The following is a 20,553-nucleotide window of genomic DNA, read 5'->3' as shown; positions in this document are numbered from 1 at the left end:
GCCAATACCAGTCCATTTCAGCTCACTAATGCCTAAGATATCCATGTTTATGCATTCCATTTCATTTCTGACAACTTCCAATTTTCACAGATTCATACTTCATATATTCCATGTTTGGATTTTCTTTGGATGTTTACAGCTGTTTCTCCTCATTTTGATTTGTGCCCCATCAGCAAATGAAGGTCCCATGGGTTTTTCTCCCACGGGCTTTACTCCATTCACGTCATCACAGTCAACTCTACTTTGAGGAGGCAGCTCTTCCCCAGTCACATTTTGAGTTCCTTTCAACCTGAGGGGCTCATTTTCCGGCACTATATCTGACAATGTTTCTCTGCATAGGTTTTCAGTGACTAAATATTCGGAAGTAGGTCGTCAACTCCTTCTTCCTTGTCTGTCTTCGTCTGGAAGCTCATCTGAAACCTGTCCACTGTGAGTGACCCTGCTGGTATTTAGAATACCTGTGGCATAGCTTGCAGAATCACAGCAACTCACAAGCCACCACAGTACAACAAACTGACAGACGAGTGGTGGCAGTGACTATGATTGGGAACTATAGGACAGATTAAAGCTGCCACATAGGGCTTCCTACATGGTAACCTTTACCAGGTCTTTTTGCCTGAGATGAGTGACCATTGAACAAACAAAGCTGTCTTGGAAGACATATAGCCAGAGTGCTCCTTAGTAGTGAGGATGGTGAGACTTGGTTTCTTGTACTTTGGACAGATGGTCAAGGGGGACCAGATCCTGGAGAAGGGCATCATGCTTGGTGAAGTGGAGAGTCAATAAAAAATAGGAAGACCCCCCCCCCAAAAGATGGAGTGACACAGTGGTAGTAACAATGGATTCCTAGCTACAGTTGTGAGGACAACACAGGACCCGGCAGTGTTTGGCTCTGTTGTGCACAGGGGTTGCTGTGAATTTGAACTGACAGGGGAACACCTCACAACAAGTGATAATGAATCTAAAGTGAGACCAGTTAGCATTGCTTGTGTTCAGATACGTGGGTGCTGGCATAGAGTGAGAGTAGGATTAAGCAGAGTTATGATTTAGCCAGACAAGTATGATGAAGTGAACTTGGGGCACGAGTATCAAGGGTATTTGTGAATTAATGAATATAATGGTTGGTCATGAAATGTAAGTTGAGAAAGCAGGACAAAAAGGACATGCTTTCAGGATGGGGAACTGAGGAACAGTGAATGCTAGTATGATTAATGGATTGTAGGATTTGACTGGATAAAGATTAATTAGAGTTGAAGTGCTATAGGAAATTATATCTAATGATATCCAAGGCGTCTTCTGAGAGTCTCTGATTCTGAGGCATTGCCCGCAGTTAGCAGCTATTGATATGATACCATGTAGCCTCTAAGGCCTGTGTGGCAGCAGCAGTGGGCTAAAGCATAACAGCAACTGTGAGGACAGCACAGGACCGGCCACTGGTTTGGTCTGTTGTGCAGAGTCACTATGAGTGGGAACCTTCTCAATGGCCCCTAACAACAACAAGGCCTGTGTTGGTGTGGCAAGGTAGAATAAGCACTGGACTGCTAGCTAACTGCAAGGTTGTTGGTTCAAACCCACCAGTCGCTCCTTGGAAACCCCATATAGGGTCTCTATTACTCGGAACCAACTTGATGACACACTAGCAAGAAGGCCTTTGTTATATGTGTATTGTTGTTGTTAAGTGTCATTGAGTTGGTTTAGAGGGTTTCCAAGGAACGAGTAGTGAGTGTGAACTGCCAACCTCACCATTCAAACTGACCTTGTGGTCCAGTGCGTATCCTACAGTGCCACACCAGGACTCCATTTGTACTAGGCAGCTTGATATAGGAGATGGGCATGCACCACTTAGATTTGAATCCTGGCCTTGCTGTTCACTAGCCATGTAATCTTGGCTAAATTAACCTCCCTGTGTCTTGTCTTTCTCATCTAGAAAATGGTGATAATAAAAGCTATATATATATCCTTGCTATGAGGATTATAGGACTTGATATATGTAATGCTCGTAAAAGAGAACCTAACACATAAAAAGAACTGTGTAAATGCTGCTGTGGCTGCTGCTGGTGGTATTAGATACTGAATTGCTTCTAATGCTTTTTGCTTCCTTCCCAGGCGAGTATCAGAGGTGCTGTACAAGGTTAATGCCAGTTAGCAAATGAATAAAATTCAATATGTTTATTTTTTATTTCAAAGAATATAGAAGAATGTGTTCTTAATAGACAAGGACATTTGCAAAGGCAATTTGCAATAAATATTTGGCATTCTGTTTGAAGTGAAGGCAAGAGTGCTGTTTGAAGAATGTAAGTACCTACTTTTCATGCTGTTCTGTTTTGGATAATAGCAGAAAACAGAGAGAGGTATTCCGAATCATCTGACTGGATGAAGGCCGTCCCGAGTTACAACCAAACGAATAGCTCCATGGACTTTAGAAATTATATGATGAGAGATGAGACTCTGGAACCACTGCCCAAAAACTGGGAAATGGCCTACACAGACACTGGGATGATCTACTTCATTGAGTAAGCAGATGTCGGCATCTCTCCTTACGCGTCCTGCCACCATGAAGCTTGTCTTCACTTTGTTTTTTACCTCCTTATGGATGTGTGTCGATTTCACAAGGCTTCCGTTTCTTTTTCTTTCCTTACAAATATTTTTCATGCAAGTTACAGTTGATTCTTAACCTGCATATTTTCCTGGATGACATTTCATTGTTATTTGACTTGGGTAAAGGAATAGGGTATTTGACTTCTGGTTTTATAAAAGGAAGAGGATTTTAAAAACAGGCTCATCTCTAATAATGAAAAACTTAAAGAATAAAGTCTGTTTTACTTTGCCTTTCTTAAAATCGCCTTAGGTTTTTGATTGTCCAGCTAAAGAGCCTTGGAGACAGGGGGCAGGATATTTATTATCTGAGCTAAGTAATTTCAGTCCTAGAGTTTTGGTTTGAAATGTTAAGTCAAAATAGTTAAATAATACAGGAGGAAAATATCACTGATCCTCAGAGTACAATATAAATTCACAGAAAGACAATCCTATATTTCTGGAAAATAATTATCATACTATTTATACTTTGTTTGCATCAGAGAAGAATAATATGCAATTTATTAAATATTATCAGAAGTTTCATTATAAAGAGTTTTTATATTGTGCAGCTGTAATACTCATCCTTTACTTCCTCAAAGGTAGAATATAAATATACTTAGACTATAGAATATAATAATTGAATGATTAAAAAGATGAGGACTGGGCACTGCACTCAAAGAACATATGCTCAGAAATGAGTTAGGAGTGGGAGTCTTGAGTCTGTTCCCTTAATTGTTTCTAATTCTACATGTTCCTTAGATTGTAAACATCTTATTATATCAAGTGTGATTCTCATGTTTAAAAGACAGTTTTTTCATGTGTGATACTTTTTTTGCCATCTATGGCACCTTATGGATTACAATATACATTTATATAAAATTAATGACTCTTAGTCCTGGTGTGGCACTATAGGCTAAGCACTGGACTGCTAACTATAAAGTCAGCAGTTCAAACCCAACACCCACTCCTTGGAAACCATATGCAGGATCGCTATGAGTTGGAACTGACTCAACAACGCTTAACAACAACAGCATTGTACAAAACAGACAAAATCAAGTCTACTCTGACAATTTAAGGAGGTTTTCAAGGGCAGTTTAGACGTTTGACTTTCATACTGACTTTAGAACTGAATCCTGAAGTAAAATATAGACTCCTTAAAAGTGACTAGAGTTATCTTTACAAATAGATAATGGGATACTGAACCTGGTGGTACTTCATCTTTCAAACAGGGATAAATGAGCAAAACTGTAAAAAATGTGATACCAAACTATCTTTCCCACATTCCTCTACTTCTCATACTATACCTGCTTCAGAGAAGGCCAGGCTTTTTAAATCACAGTTAGACCTATTAAATAAATGAGCAGAACTGTTTTTTTTTTTTTAATGTGGTACCAAACTATCCTTCCTACATCCCTCTACTCCTCATCTGGGTTCAATAATTCATTGCATTGGCCACACAGAACTCAAGACACCAGACTCACAATTATGAAGTTTATTAGGGAAGTTAACAGGTTACATTCAGGGACAGAATTGTTCTTCCAGTCAGGGCCACCTCCCTCCTCAACTGTGCCCACAGGCAGGCCTCTGTCTAGTCCTCAGATCCTTGGCCTGACCTCTGTTCTGCTCTGGAAATGTTACAAAGCTCTTCCAGAACTGCTGATAAATGCCCACAGGGCACACCACCCCCAAAAGCCTCAGCCTAAAGGGACTTGGCTCTAGCTAGCTCCCCCAGTTAAGTGCCTGGAGGCACCCCACTCTGTAAGCACACCTCCTGCCCAAAGTCACTCAGTTCGTCCACGGACTGGGAAGACCACAACTCTGTCTCATACTCTTGATGTACTGCTGCTACTCTTTGGCCACTCCTCAGGTATCATAGCTTTCTGTCCCTGGTTCCAAGAAGTTCAATCTCATTGTCTAAAGGACACACTCCACTTCCGACTCTTCTTTGATGGTACTTATGATCCCCCTTCCTGCTTCTGAGATGCTCAGACATTTTCAATCGCATTTAAACCTGCTCACTACTCACAACTGATTCATATATCCTATCAGCAACTTCTTCCACCTTTTTTTTTTACCCAGGCTCATCAGGGCAAAAACATTGTTTGGTGGGAGTTATAAAGACTAAGGCTAGAAGAAGACATATTAAATAATTCACTACACCACTACACCACAGTAAATCATAGAGGGGGGGAAGAATCTATGAAAGGCATGTCTCTATCATTGACTATTACTTGCTTCAAGATACAGCTGTTCTGTTCATTATAGCTAGTACGTTTGATGTTTGTTTCTTACATGCAATTGTAAGAAAAGAATATTAACACAGGTTTATAGGCTTTAGCCATTAAATTTTGGGTATAATCCCTATGAATATTTCTTGGGACCTATTGGGTGAAACTCTGGGAGATTGGCCACTTCTGCTAATTTAGGAATTAATTGTGAGTCATTGAAAGTTAATCTTTCCTCAGGTAGGAACTTTACTGATTTATCAAGATATTCTCATGGTTCTCAATTTCCTAACAATCTGCTTGTTCCTAGGCATCTCTGGAGTCCTGATTCCTTCCATTTTGTTGAAATTGACTTAAGTGGTATTGGTTTGGGAAGAGTCTCTCTGACATTACGGATAACATAGATTTCCTGGACAATTTAAATTCTTCCTACATTGATTATCCATTTTTCAGCTTGCAAAAAAAGTATTTCTACCATACTCTACCAACTATTATTATACCTGGTAATATGTAAGAAATGGCTACATACCTTTATAAGTAGTTGAGGGGTTAGAAAACCGTTACACAGGATAAGATTGATTCCCCAAAGCTATTAGCTTCATTTCTTTAGTGTAGTCAACATAGAAATTGTTGTTGTTAAGTACTTAAGTACTGTGTAGTTGGTTCTAGTTCAGAACAACCCTATATAGGGTTTCCAAGTTTGTAAATATTTGCAGGAACAGAAAGCATCATCTTTCTCCCAAGGAGTGGCTGGTGGGCTCAAACTGATGGCCTTGCAATTGGTTAGTGGTCTGGTGCTTATCCTACAGAACAACAGCACTCCCTGTGGTAAGGTGGAGATTAGTTAAATTTATTTCATATTAAAGGCAGTAAGGAAGATAACATATTCATACTGTTATTCTGCACCAGCTTTAGTAATGACTTTAACTTACATTTTGATAGCTTTCTAAGTTATTTCCCATGATTTTTTTGTATTTCAATACCCTCATGCTTTAGACACTCAGACTAATACTGCTTGTCTTCTCATCAATGTGATCATTTTGTTTTAGGATTAGTATCTATTACTGTCTAAAGCTAGCTCACCTCTAATTCAACAGAAATTGCTCTTAGAAAGTCTTTGTCCTGCTTAAATAAAATGGTGGGTATTTAATTCTCTTTGGTTTACTTTTGTTGTTGTTGTTGTTAAACATATGGTCTATGCTGATGAAAACTTTGTTTTGTGGAGTCAAGTTTAACTCTACCCATTATTTTTACTTACATGTTGCAGAATCAACCACTTTAAAAACTCTTTACTTTCTTTTGAAGGCGTTTCTTTAAAATAATGCTCTATAAGGCGAAGGGCTCTGTCTGATTCCTCATCTCTGTATCCCAAACCCCAGCATAGGCCCTACAAATGAGAAACAAAACAAAACAGTTGCCCTGGAGTCGATTCTGATTCATGTCAACCCCCTGTGACTCAAAGTAAAACTTCTCCATAGGGTTTTCAAGGCTATGATCTTTCAGAATTGCCAGGACCCCCTTCCCCCACGCCACCCCAGGTGCCTCTAGGTGGGTTTAAACTACTGGTCTTTCACTTAGTAATTGAGCACTTAGCCATTTGCACCATCCAAGGTAAACAATAAATACAGTTAGTTTTATTAAGGGAGAAATGAAGGAATCAAGCGAGCAAGCAAACAAGGTTTTTAATACAGCCTTTTCAGCTAGATAATGCACTGTATGTGGCTGTGTGCCCACCCTTTGAAACATTTTGACTACTTGAACAAGTGTCTGTTATTCTGTAGTTGCCATTTTATCTCTTCTTTAGAGTCTGTATTCTAAACTTAGCGCCCCAAGCATTGCCTTTACCGTATGGCAGGTTTGAAGCAATAGAGCCGAGAACAATAGGATTATTGAATCTGAGGTCTATAAATGGAGCCTGTGGGAGACAAATGTTCAAACATTACATACCTTTTAGTCACTTTTAGTCTTTGCTTTTGAAATACTTTTTACTGTCTCTAATTGAGGTCTTTATTCCACAGTCACAATACCAAGACAACGACCTGGTTGGATCCCCGTCTCTGTAAGAAAGCGAAAGCTCCTGAAGACTGTGAAGATGGAGGTAGAGATTCAGAACCTTTCTATACTATTAGTACCTTACTCTCTTAGTACCTTTGTGCTCTTCTTGCTTGGATAATGAGTTCTAAAACCCAAACAAACCATAATGTGCACAAGCATATAAACAGTCGGTAGATACCAATCAACTAACTATGGTAATTATATCCTTGTATCTAGTTTATGGGAGAGATTTCATTTTTCTCCTTCTGGGTACCACATTTTTTGATATTTTAATGAAAATAAATTTGTCCATTTTTTGACATGTGTGCTAAATGTGGACTTTTAAATTCCAAATGGTTTAATAAATGAGGCACATTCTTAATCAACCTCACACTACTAATCTCATGGTCAGCAGTTTGAAACTACCAGTTGTTCCGCGAGACAGAGATGAGGCTTTCTACTCCCGTAAAGATTTACAGCCTCGGAAACCCTGTACAGGGTTGCTATGAGTCGGAACCGACTCCACGGCACATAACAACAACAACAACAACCACAAACTTGGCAAACAGACAGGAAGAGATCTGTATTTATGTTCATGTCAAAGAAAGTTGATCCCACAGTATGCAGAAATTGTAGAACAATATCATTAGTATCACACACAAGCAAAATTTTACTGAAGATAATTTTAAAAACTATTGCAGCAGTGCATTGACATGGAACCTATTAGAAATTCAAGCCAGATTCAGAAGAAAACATGGAATAAGGCATATCATTGCTAATGTCAGGTGAATCTTGGTTGAAAGCAGAGAATACCAGAAAGAGTTTTTTTTTGTTGTTGTTAGGTGCCAACTCTTAGAGTACCCACTTATAGAGACCCTATCTATGCACAACAAAACGAAACACTGCCAAATCCTGGGCCAGCCTCACAATTGTTGCCATGCTTGAGCCAATGATGCTGCCACTGTGCCAATCCATCTCACTGGGGGTCTTCCTCTTTTTCTCTGATCCTCCACCTTACCAAATATTATATCCTTCTCCAGAGACTGGTCCTTCCTGACGATGTGTCTGAAGTATGAGAGACAATGATTGGCCATCCTGGCCTCCAACGAGCACTCTGGCTGCATTTCTTCCAACACAGATCTGTTGGTTCTTTTGGCAGCCCTTGGCACTTTCAATACTCTTCTCCAACATCATAACTCAAATGCTCAAATCTTCTATGGTCTTCCTTATTCATTGTCCAACTTTTGCATGCATATGAGGTTATTGAAAATACCATGGCTTGGGTCAGGTGCACCTTAGTCCTTAAGTTGGCATCTTTGCTCTTCAACACTTTAAAAAAGGTCTTGTGCAGCAGATTTGCCTAGTGTGATACATCGTTTGGTTTCGTGACTGCTGCTTCCATGAGTGTTGATGGTTGATCTAAGAAAAATGAAGATGTTTACCTGTGTTTTATTGGCCATGCAAAGGCATTTGACTCTGTGGATCATAACAAATTATGGATAACACTGCATAGAATGGGAACTCTAGAATTTTTAATTATGCTCATGCAGAGCCTGTACATAGACCAAGAGAGGTAGCTGTTGGAACAGAACAGAGGGCTACAGTGTGGCTTAATATCAGGAATGATACATATCAGGTTTGTATCCTTCCATTTTACTTACTCAGTTCACATGCTGAGCAAATAATCTGAACATTTGGGTTGAATGACGAAGAGTATGACATCAGGATTGGAGACTCATTGACAGCCTGTAATATGCAGATGACACAACTTTGCTTACTAAAAGCAAAGACCACTTGAAGCACTTGCTGATGAAGATCAAAGACTACAGCCTTTAGTATGAATTGCACTGCTCCATAAAGAAAATGAAACTCCTCACAGTTGCATCAGTAAGCAACATTTTGATGAACAGAGAAAAAATTGAAGTTGTCAAGGATTTCATTTTACTTGGATCTACAATCTGCGCAGTAGTTGGGAAATCAAACAACATATTTCATTGGGTAAATCTGCTGCAAAAGACCTCTTGAAAGTGTTTAAAATGAAGATGTCATTTTAAGGACTTAGCTACTCCTGGCCCAAGCCTTGGTATTTTCATATGCATGTGCAGGAGCCCTGGATTAGGAATTGGGCTGCTAACTACAGGGTAAATTAGTTCAAATTACTGTTTAGCTCCATGGGAGAAAGATGAGACTTTGTGCTCCCATAAAGATTTACAGCCTCGGAAACCCTGTACAGCATGGTTGCTCTGAGTCAGAACCAACTCGGTGGCACTATAAGCATATGAAAGCTGAGCAGTGAATAAGGAAAAAAGACTGGGAAAGAATTTATCCCTTTGAATGATGGTGTTGGTGAAGAATATTGAATATACTATGGACTATCAGAAGAAGATAGGTATCTATCTTTGAAAGCTGTACAGCCAGAATGTTACAGATAAGTGAGAATGATGAGACTTCATCTCATGTACTTCTGATATGTTACATCAAGTGAGATCAGTCCCTGGAGAAGGACATCGTGCTTTGTAAAGTAGAAGGTCAGAGAAAAAGGAAAACCTTCAGAGATGGATTGATGCAGTGACTGCAACAATGGGTCCAACATGGTGAGATTGGCACAGGACTAGGAAGTGCTTTCTTTTGTTTGGATGGGGTCATTACAATTCAGAACCAACTCGACGGCACTAACAAGAAGATACAAATGCTAGGATTTATACTATTCGTAGAGACCTGGCATGGCACCGGACTGCTAACCTCAAAGTCTAGAGTTCAAACCCACCAGCTGCTTCTCAGAAACCCTATACAGGGTCACTATCAGTTGCAACTGACTCAATGGTACTTAACAACAACAACATATTGTTCTTAGCTGTTTAGTGTAGCAGTAGAAAATCAATGAAAGTCTCTAAGAAAACCCACACAATTATTTTTTTTCTGCTTTCTGGAAAAATTTATTTTCTAGAGACTATCAGATTGTAATGATTGCCTGTCTTATATATTCTATTTGAAAAAGCAAAAAACACTGCCTTTGCGTTGCCTCTGACTCATAATGATCATATATAGGGCTTCTGAGTCTATAAATCTTCATGGAAGCAGAAAGCCTCTTTTATCTACCGTGCAGCTGCTGGTGGGTTTGAATTGTCAACCTTAGGACCCGTGTATGTCCTGCAGTGCTACCAGGCCTTGTTTATATTTTATGTTGTTGTTTTTAAGTGCCATCAAGTCAGTTTGACTCAGAGCAACCCGGTATAGGATTTCTGAGGAGAAGCTGGTTAATTTAAACTGCTGACTTTGTGGTTTGCAATCCAGTACTTATCCTTCTGTGCCACACCAACACTCCATTTTAAATGTAAGCTTAAAATTTTTTAATATAAAAAGCTGAGCTTGATAATCAGAACTCAACTAGAAGAAGATAATTTTTTTTTTTTTGGATAACGTAAACAGAGGTCAATTGCTGCAATTTGATGAACTTGACCTGTACTCATGGAGGTTGTTGTTGTTGTTAAGTGCCGTCGAGTCGGTTCCGACCCATAGTGACCCTGAACAGGGTTTCTGAGGCTGTAAATCTTTACGGGAGCAGAAAGCCTCATCTTTCTCCCATGGAACTGCTGGTAGTTTCGAACTGCTGACCTTGTGGTTTGCAGCCTGATTCGTAACCACTACGCTACCAGAGCTCTAAATACCAACAGAGACAGAAGGTGTCTTTACATCAAATATCAATGCTATCCCCTCTGTACACAGGATAGATAGGGATGGGCGACCTAGACACTGGCTACCTAAAATGAGGGTGCAATAAAGGCACGAAGTGACTGGCTTAAGGTTTCAGGGGGGAGTTTAGTTTAAGAGTGTGTGGGGGAAGTTAGAGACCCCACTGAATAGTTTTCATCTTGTCTTCATGGGTCTGGTGAAAAGAGATGGGGATAAGATTCTTAGGATTCAATAGTGAGTAATTGTTATCATGACTAATTGTGACTGTCACAACTGTAAAGGTAGAAGTTTTGTAACAAAAAATGGGGGAGTGGTTAATCTTACAGTCCAGAAACAGAGGACCCTAGGACCATCAAGGGAGAAGAGCACAAGCAGAATGCGAGACCTTATCCAGAAAAGCAGTGACACCACAGATGGAGGCAGAGATGGGGGCATGGAGAGAGGGAGCAGCTGAAGACTAGATTCATGGAAAGAGAGGGACTGAGAGCTGGCGGCCAGAAGGCAAATTTGCAGAATGTGCCTTTTGATGGTGTAAATTATTATATCTGTGTGAGTGTTTAAAAAAAAAAAAAACTAAAATGAATAGAGAAATACTGTTAACTGATGGTACATGCAGGGGATTATAATCATTGAATAAAACAAAGTATATGATTTGAATGTAAAACTGGTGATCTGCTCTGTAAACTTTCAATCAATTCACAATAAAAAATTAAAACAAAAGAAATATATATATAATAGGCTGAACATTTGCAACCTTCTAGAAAGACCTTACAGTTTCTAAAATTTGTACTTTCCTTCCTTGTTGTGTGCTGTGAAGTTGGTTCTGACTCATAGTGACCCTGTATAGGGTTTTTGAGAGTAGCTGGTGGGTTCAAACTGTCAACCTTGTGGTTAACAGTCCAATTCTTATCCCACAGCACCACACCAGGATTCTTCCCTAGTAATCTGATATTCAGAACCTAGGAGTCCTGGTATGGCGCTGCAGACTAAGTATTGGACCACGAGGTCGGTTTGAACCGTAAGGTCATCAGTTCAAACTCAACCAGCCACTTCTTAGAAATGCTCAGGTTGTTATGAATCAGAACCGACTTGACAGCACTTAACAAGCAGTTACACCACTATACCTGGTAGTTTAATTCATGTACATACTTATCTTTTATTTAAATAATTAGTGTTTTAGTTTAGTTATCTTATAAATAAGATCAGGAGTCCATTTTACTCTCAACCCACCCCATTTCTCTTAGAGTGAATCAAAGATTAAGTTTTTACTAAAGACAGCTTTAAAATGCACTGAATGTTGATGTTATTTGGAGTTTAGAGAGAAAGATAAAAGAAAATTATCAGCTGAATAGAGCTCCACAGTAAGAAAACAAATGTAATTTACACATTTAAATAAGAAAAATCCTACTTGGGTAAGGAGAAAGAAAGATAAATTTATAGTTTCAGAAACAGTTTTGCCTTTGGATCAGCATTTGGAGGGGGACGGCCTGTGCTTTAGCTTCTTTCTCAGAAGTAAGTAAACACATTTTCTTGTGGCCCCATAGTTCTCACTCTTTTTCACAACCAATTTTCAAAACAAAACAAAATTTTTACTCTTTCTTGCAATGACTTTTGTCCCTACCTTCCCAGGGAAACTGCTTTTCAGCTCTTTGTAAGATCCCCAATGATGTGACCACCAAACCCAGTGGGATCTTTTGTTTAGCCCTTAGCTTTTGTCCTAACTGCTTTGTAGTATTTGGTAGTATTGTCCATGCATTCCTGTTCGTAATTGTTCTCATTCCCTCCATGTGTTCTTTAAATGTTAGTGCCCCTAAGGTTCTGTTCCCTGCCTTTTTTATCTAAATGATCTTGTTAAGCTGAGGGTTTAATTCTGTTAATGTTACCCAAACCCATGCCATCTTGTTTTGCCATATTTCTTTTTTTAATACCAGATTTATATTTCCAAGAACTTAATAGTTCTACCAGGATGTTCCACAGGGCCCTCAACTATAACACATTACAACTGGATGTAAGTCTCCTATATGCCTTCCTGTCCTGGCCTGCCCTCAACAAATAGCATCACATCCTCCCAGTTACTGATGCAAACACTGGTTATCATCCTCACTTCTTCAGTGCAGTTAGCAACCAAGTTCTAATTTTTTTTTAAACCAACTTTCATTGACTGCCCATTGACCCTAGTCACTAGACAAGGCATGTCATATGTATCTGATCCGTCTCCTAAATTCAAGTTAATTTATCTTTTCTATTCCCACTGTCATTTCATAGCAGGGATTCATGTAATATATGATAATGTGTCATTTTCATGACAGAAGAGCCAGAAATCTTGGGCTCAATCATCTTGATCTTGCTCTCCTCTCCTTTCCCTCCTCAATTTTCATGTTACTCATTAAATCTTGTTACTTCTACTTCCATGCCTCTATGTTCCATTCATTCTCTTCATTCATACTACCTCTCAGTTCCAGTTCCTACTTTCTTCCCAGGCTTACAATTAATTTTCTTATTTGTCCTCCTTTATTTTCACCCCAACCCATCCATTTCATCCTCTATTAACTGCTGCTCATAATCTTTCTCAAATATAAATTTAATAATGGTACAATCCTGCTTAATCAGTCCCAGCAGCATCAAAATAAAAATCAAACTGCCTAATCAGGCACTCCAGGAGTGTTTTGATGTAGTATTTGCTTAAAGGAGTCAGCTCTCTTTACATACAACTTCTGTTCTAGTCAGACCAAATTAATTGAAATTACTGAAAATGCTACCCATTCTTAACATCTCATTGCCTTTTGTGCATACCCCATCATCTGTTAAGGAGCCCTGGTGGTGCTTTATGATAAGCACTTAACTTCTCACTCGAAGATCGGCAGTTCAAACTCACCAGTCGCTCTGTGGATGAAAGATGATAAGGCTTTCTGCTTCCATAACAATTTACAGACTTAAAGCCCTACATAGGGTCACTGTGAGTCAGAATCAACTCAATGGCAGTGGGTTTTTCATCTGTCTAGAATGAACTCCCTCTTTCTCTCCCCAGTTCAGACTCATCCTTTAACACTTAGTTCACACAGCCCCTCAGAATGCTTTACTGATAGCTGCTCTCAGCAGCCACTTGGTGCCATTCTTCTCCACTCCCCACAATACTCCTGATATCGTCATTATGTTAGCTATCCCTTCTATCTTCCTGTCTACACTGGGAACTCTGTGGGGTCAATAGTTGTGCTGTGTTTTAAATTTTTATTTCTGCATTTGAAGGAGAAGTGGAGGAAGATAAGGAAGGAAAAATGACAGGAAGGAAATCAGTGGATGGTCGTGTCCACTGGGGCATTTGTAAATGTGCTAGGTATTTTGGTCTTGCTTTTATTGCCTTTATCTTAAATAGGCAAATATTAGCCATTCTGAGCTCTGGTAGCGTAGTGGTTACGAATCGGGCTGCGAGCCTCAAGGTCAGCAGTTCGAAACTACCAGCCGTTCCGCAGGAGAAAGATGAGGCTTTCTACTCCCATAAAGATTTACACCCTCGGAAACCCTGTACAGGGTCGCTATGGGTCGGAACCGACTTGATGGCACTTAACAACAGCAACAATAAAAAATTGACTCATGTTATCAGTGGTAAAGATTTAAAATGATTACTTAAAGCAATCTAGAAAATACTACATTTGTTTCTTCTCTTACACTTTATCTGTTATTGCTGATTTCTTTAAATGCTAATGTAAATGCTGAAATATGTTGATCTTTTATCCTTATTAAGCATTAATACATTCATCTTTGTGAATTTTTTGGATGTCAAATGGAATTTTTCAGGTATTTTAATAGTTTCTTCTATTCTCCAAACATTTCTAAAGACAAAGTATAAACCTAATTATGGTGCAATTCTAGAACTCAGTTTTACTCAGCACCATTCAGTTCCCTTGGTATTTCAAGAAATTTTCCATTAGACTAAATAAAAAATGTCTTTTCTGGAAGACCCATTATAATAATGCTTTGATAGTATTGTTATGGTACATTTTTGCACATATAATTCAATACACACTCATCCATATAACAGTTGCTTGATCATAAAGCATTGTGCCTATCTAATTGCAAATTGTATCCTAAGTTCAGAGGAACAGAATAAACTAAAGTGTATCTCAGTTCCTCAGCTTAGTTGTTTTGTTGTTTCCACATTGTTGATGTTGGTATTAAATGCCATTGAATCTATTCAGACCCATAATGACCCTTATAGGGTTTCCAGGGAGCCACTGGTGAGCTTGAACTACCGACCTTGCAGTTCTAACAACTTTGCAGTCTGACACATTAGCTCACAGCACCACACCAGGACTCCTTTCCACATAGTAATTACTTTTCAACTCAACTCATCTTTTCCACTTCAGACTTCCTAACTAGTCAAAGGAAAGTTACAAGAACTCAACAACCTTTGAAACTGCCAACCAATATATACATTGATTGGGAGAGAGAGAGTCCTGGTGTGGCTCTATAGGATTAGCACTGGGCCACAAGGTCTATTTGAACTGAAAGGTTGGTGGTTCAAACATACCAGCCACTCCTCGGAAACCCTATATAGAGTCACTATGAATCAGAACCAACTCAATGGCACTCAACAACAATTATACATATACATATAATTATACATATATGTATAACTGCAAGGTCAGCAGTTCAAGCTCACCAGCTGCTCCTTGGAAACCCTATACAGAGTTGCTATGGGTCGGCATCGACTCAACGGCACTTCACAACAACAACAAGAGAGAGAGAGTGAGTCCTAGTGTGGTGCTGTGGGTTAATGTGCCAGACTGCAAAGCTGTTTGAACTGCAAGGTCGACGCTTCAAGCTCACCAATCGCTCCTCGGAAACCCTATTCAGGGTCGCTATGGGTCAGAACTGACTCAATGGCACTTAACAAATATATATATATATATACACACACACACACACACACACACACACACACACACATACATACATGTATTTTTTAATATATATGCAGAAAAATAGGTTTCTGAGAAAAGGTGGCAAGGGGCAGTGATTCAGAGCTTTTCATCAAGTGACCTGTCATTTATTCTTTTTATTCTTAATGTGAAATAACAATTTTTTACTAGACCAAAAGTTTATATACTTGTTAGGTTAATTATAATGGGAATTTTACTTTCCATGTTGTAACAGTAAAAAGTTGACTGTTTTTGTTAAGTGGTGTCAAGTCAGCCCTGACTCATAGTGTTTCTGAGGTTTTAAATATTTTGTGGGAGCAGAAAACCTCATCTTTCTCCCTTGGAGCAAGTGGTGGGCTTGAATTACTGACCTGCAGTGCACAGTCTAGTGCATATTCTGTGGAGCTGAAACAAAATTAAATCTTACATTTTGATACTTTCTAAGGCTATTTTCTGCAGCATACTTCATTTGTATATGTATGTGTGTGTGTGCATGCAGGTGCATGTATGTTTCAACATCATAGAAAAATAGTAAAAGAAATTAAAAACAAAAATGTGCAGCATCCTAATGTACAATGGTGAGTTTTTAAAAAATTCTTTCTTGCTGATCTCATAATATTTGGTAACATTAGAAACACCTGCTAGGAACGTTCCTGTCCAATTAATCCATGTCTAATATATTTAATGGTTCTTCAGAAACCATAACTTTATAAGGAATGCAGACAAAAGGGAAGGGGAAAGAGTATTCTTTCCTGTCTGGGTCATCTTATTTGGGGGGGGGAAATCTTTTTTTTTTTAAATCTTAGAAATTCAACTACCTTCAGTTTTCCTGATTATATTTTATTGGCAATTTGCTTGAAATACTTAATATTTAATAATTCTCTGTAAGATATTTCTTTGTAACCATCCACAAATAAGCATTATCTACATAAGGCACTGGTTTGTTGTTGTTGTTGTTATGTGCCGTCGAGTCGGTTCCGACCCATAGCGACCCTGTACAGGGTTTCCGAGGGCACTGGTTTAGTTTAATAAATTCTCCTTTAGGTACTCAGATCTTGCCAACCAAGAACCGTATACCCAGCAAAGCTGTCCTTCAAATTCAACAACAATATTAAGACATCTCCAGATAAACAGAAAGTAAAGGAATTTGTAATAACTAGACAGCACTTAAGTGCAACAAGACCAACTTTACAAAAATTACTAAAGGGTTTTCTTGGGACTGAGAACCAACATCAGCAGACAGAAATCTGAGATTGACATACATGTCAACACCAACCAGAACTCAAGTGGGTTCTGACTCATAGCTACCTTGTATAGGGCTTCTGAGGCTTTAAATATTTATGGGAGCAGAAAACCTCATCTTTCTTCCACAGAATTCAGATATATAAGCATTTAAACTAAAACAAACCTACAAGATTGAAAATAGTGAACCCAAAGATATCAATTTATAATGAAGTCAACTACAAAGCAAATAAACTTCCAAATGATGAAGGAAATCAAGTAAATTTCAAGATAAAATGGATTGTTTTAAAAAGGAGAAAAAAAATGATAAATTACAAGGTGTAACCTCAAAGAAAATTAACAATATACCTTCACATCAAAATAAAAAAGGAAAATCAGAAAGATTTAGTAACATTAGCATAACAGAAATGAAAATGAAAAGAAAACCCTCAGACAAAATGAACTCAGTGTGAAAAATTACATGGAACAAAGAAATCAGCAGCACCACAAAAAAACACAGCAAAATGACAGCAATCAATTCACATCCATTGATAATTCCACTGGATGTAAATGGATTAAGTGCAACAGTAAAGAGATGGAGAGTAGTAAAACGGATAATAAAACAAGATCCTTTAATATATGTTGTCTGCAGGAGACACAGGAAAAATAGAAAGCCTCAACTTTCTCCCGTGGAACCACTGATAGTTTTGAACTGCTGACCTTGAGTTTAGCAGCCCAACTGGTAACCATTAAGCTACCAGTGCTCCTTTAAAAAAATATGGAGACAGCCTAAATGCCCATCATCAGAAGAATGGCTAAGCAAACTTTGGAACATATAAACAAAGGGATGCTACACAACATTAAAGAGTAGCAATGAGTTTGCAAAACACCTCACAGCATGGATGAACCTAGAAGAGGACATTATGCTAAGTGAAACTAGTCTATCACAAAAGGACAAATATTGTATGAGATCACTGTTGCTAATAGTTAAGAAAAGGTTTTCTTGATAAAAGAAACATTCTATGATAGATTTTGTTGTTGGGAAGGAACATTATTCAAGGTCTAGAGGGTAGACACATGTTAGTTAACATGGGTGATGGGTCAGGCAACATACACCAAGAAGGAGGTTGACAGAGGAAAGATGAAGGTAGCAGGAGACACAGAGACAAATGCAAGAGTTAAACTGAGCAGAGACAAATATGTTAACTAACTGTTTATACATGGAGCGGGGGATTGCCATCATTGTAATGAAGCAAAGTGTATGCTTTGTTAAATGTAAAACTGATGATCTGCTCTGTATAAACCTTCACTCAATTCACAGTAAGTTTTTTTTTTTTTTTTAAAGTTCAACTGCTGTCATTTATCCTGGTTATATTTTATTGGATTCTTGGTGTGGCACTATAGGGTCAGCACTGGATTGCCAGCCACAAGGTCATCAGTTAAAACCCCCCCAGCTGCTACTTGGAAAACCTATACAGGGTCACTATAAGTCAGAACTGACTCCATGGCACTTAACAACAACACAATATTTTACTGGCAATTTCTTGGAATAAGAAGATAATCCTTTGTTATCCTCCACAAATAAGTATTACCTACACTGTCCTAGTTGAAAATTTGTCTTTTAGATACTCAGATCAAGATAATGCAAGAAAAAGCAGGTACTTTCTTAGGTTTTAAGCAAATCTAGATTCCCACTTGAAATGTTAAAAACCTAAGGCTGAACTTTACATCTGGGAAGAAGTGGTTCAGAATGTAATAGGAATAATTGACAAGTGTTATGTATAATAGTGAATTTTTTAACAAGCATTTGCTTCTGGTATTTGACTACATGGAATGTTTCATTTCAACTTTATCAAACTTTTTAAATGAAATAATGTGATTTTAAAAACCATTAGCATTTTTATGGCTCGCAGTTCAGATAAAGACTGTTGAGTTTAATGTCATCTTTTGTTCTGTCTCCTAATCACTTGCTGAGACAATCAATGACTGTTGAAGAAGCTATTCAGACTTAAACTATTCTTTTTCTGTCTCCCAAATATTAGTACAATGACATCAAAAAACACTTGAATTTATCCAGTGATTATTTTTTGTCTGTTTTGAATGTGGTATTTCACTCAGGCCTTTTATGTGATATTTTACTCAGTCCTTTTATGTATTTACAGAACTTCCTTATGGCTGGGAGAAAATAGAGGACCCTCAGTATGGGACATACTATGTTGAGTAAGTGTGTTATATCTCAGTTGCTGTTCTCTTGAATGTTTCCTGTCATCATACAATTTCAGGGAGCAGTGGGGAGAGTACATCTTGTTTCTGCAGTCTAGCTTTCACCCTTTTCAAGTAAGGGAATGAGAAGGTTGGAGTAATGAGCATACACTTCATTGACTGGGCTTCCTAAAAGTTGGCTTTGAAGTAAATATAGAGTGCTACAGGGAAGTTACCTAGATGATTTATAACTGGAGATGTTGTCATTACTACTATAGCCTTTAAAAAAGAAAGTGGTTGTTAATTGCTGTGGAGTTGGTTCCAACTCATAGTGACCCTGTAGAGGGTTGCCGAGGAGCAGCTGGTGGATTTGAACTGCCGACCTTGTGGTTCACAGTCCAGTGATGATCCTACAACACCACACCAGGATGGTATTAGATGGAAAACTATGAAATGAGATCACTGGGCTGGATAAACTATTAAGGTCACTTCCAACATTGGAATTGGATGGTTCTGAAAGCAATAGAAGGATTTTAAGGGCCTTGTATTGGATGACCCAAACTTTCTAATATGACTAAATGTAAAGTTAATGTCAACATTTTCCTTTTCTTCACGTATCTAATTGCCACACTGTTATGACCTTTGGGATTACTTGTTTTCAGATGCTATAGGTAGAATTTTTACCTCCAGCTATGGGTCTCCAGCAAATAATTGCATCAGAAACATTACCATTTACCTGGAAACTAGAAGTCTGACCCTACTACCTAGGTATCAAAGGCAAATATATTATTACCTGAAAAAGTTAAAAAAGTGTAAGAATTTTACCGTTTTCAAATTGCTTATTAATTTTCCAGCACTTGTTGGCCATAAACCAATACCATTTCCTGGTTGTTGTTGTTGTTAGGTGCCATCGAGTTGGTACTGGCTCATAGCAACCCTATGCACAACAGAACAAAACACTGCCCGGTCCTGGGCCAACCTCACAATTGTTGTCATGCTTGAGCCCATTGATGCTGCCACTTGGCCAGTCCATCATGCTGAAAGTCTTCCTCTTTTTCTCTGACCCTCCACCTTACCAAACAAAAGTCTCCAGCAACTCATCCCTCCTGACAGTATGTCTGAAGTGTGAGAGACGAATTACCCCAAACAAAGTGTCTCTGACTCCTGTCTGTAACGCTCATCCTTATTCTAAAACTCTGATATGTAGGTTGTTACTTGAGACACTGTAATTAGAATTTTGGAGTGACATCTAAGAATATAATTTTGTACCTTAAGGAAACAACTCAGTTTCACTTTTAGCTATACTTCACAGTTTCTTTATTTGGATTTGTTGAAAGTCTATGCTAATTTTTATTTCCAATGTATTCTGTACTGTCTCCCTCATAACTTTGATTTGAAAACATACAGCAATAGCAGCTCTTTAAAAAAAATTTTTTTTTTAAAGCTTGCTTAGTTCAAATAAAGGGGGAAATAGCCATTTTTCAAATCAAAAGAACATTTGAAGGCCAACTGAATAGGTTTTGTGGATTGTGGAATATTTCCCTTCCCCTAATAGTTTAGTCTATTTAAATTAGGTTTCAATCAACTGTTATTTACCATTGACACTGGTGAACATTTCTGAGATAATGATTCTCATTCTTTTGTTATCCCTTCCAAGTGAATTTGAATACATGGTTAAGAGG

General features: G+C 38.4%; 1 protein-coding gene across 2 annotated transcripts in view; it reads left to right on the top strand.

Annotated features, from left to right (window-relative positions):
• Positions 1-20,553, top strand: part of MAGI3 (membrane associated guanylate kinase, WW and PDZ domain containing 3) — a 300,568-nt gene that overhangs the window by 210,228 nt on the left and 69,787 nt on the right. For both annotated transcript variants that reach the window (XM_006865901.1, XM_006865902.1), the window contains exons 5-7: positions 2,339-2,513; positions 6,821-6,900; positions 18,832-18,889. In XM_006865901.1, the coding sequence (XP_006865963.1) occupies positions 2,339-2,513; positions 6,821-6,900; positions 18,832-18,889 (313 nt within the window). The remainder of the gene's footprint in view (positions 1-2,338; positions 2,514-6,820; positions 6,901-18,831; positions 18,890-20,553) is intronic.

Source organism: Chrysochloris asiatica, unplaced genomic scaffold, assembly GCF_000296735.1.
Source record: "Chrysochloris asiatica unplaced genomic scaffold, ChrAsi1.0 scaffold00085, whole genome shotgun sequence".
NCBI lineage: Eukaryota > Metazoa > Chordata > Mammalia > Afrosoricida > Chrysochloridae > Chrysochloris > Chrysochloris asiatica.
Note: the sequence above shows the minus strand (reverse complement) of the source record. Positions and strands in the feature narration are given on the sequence as shown.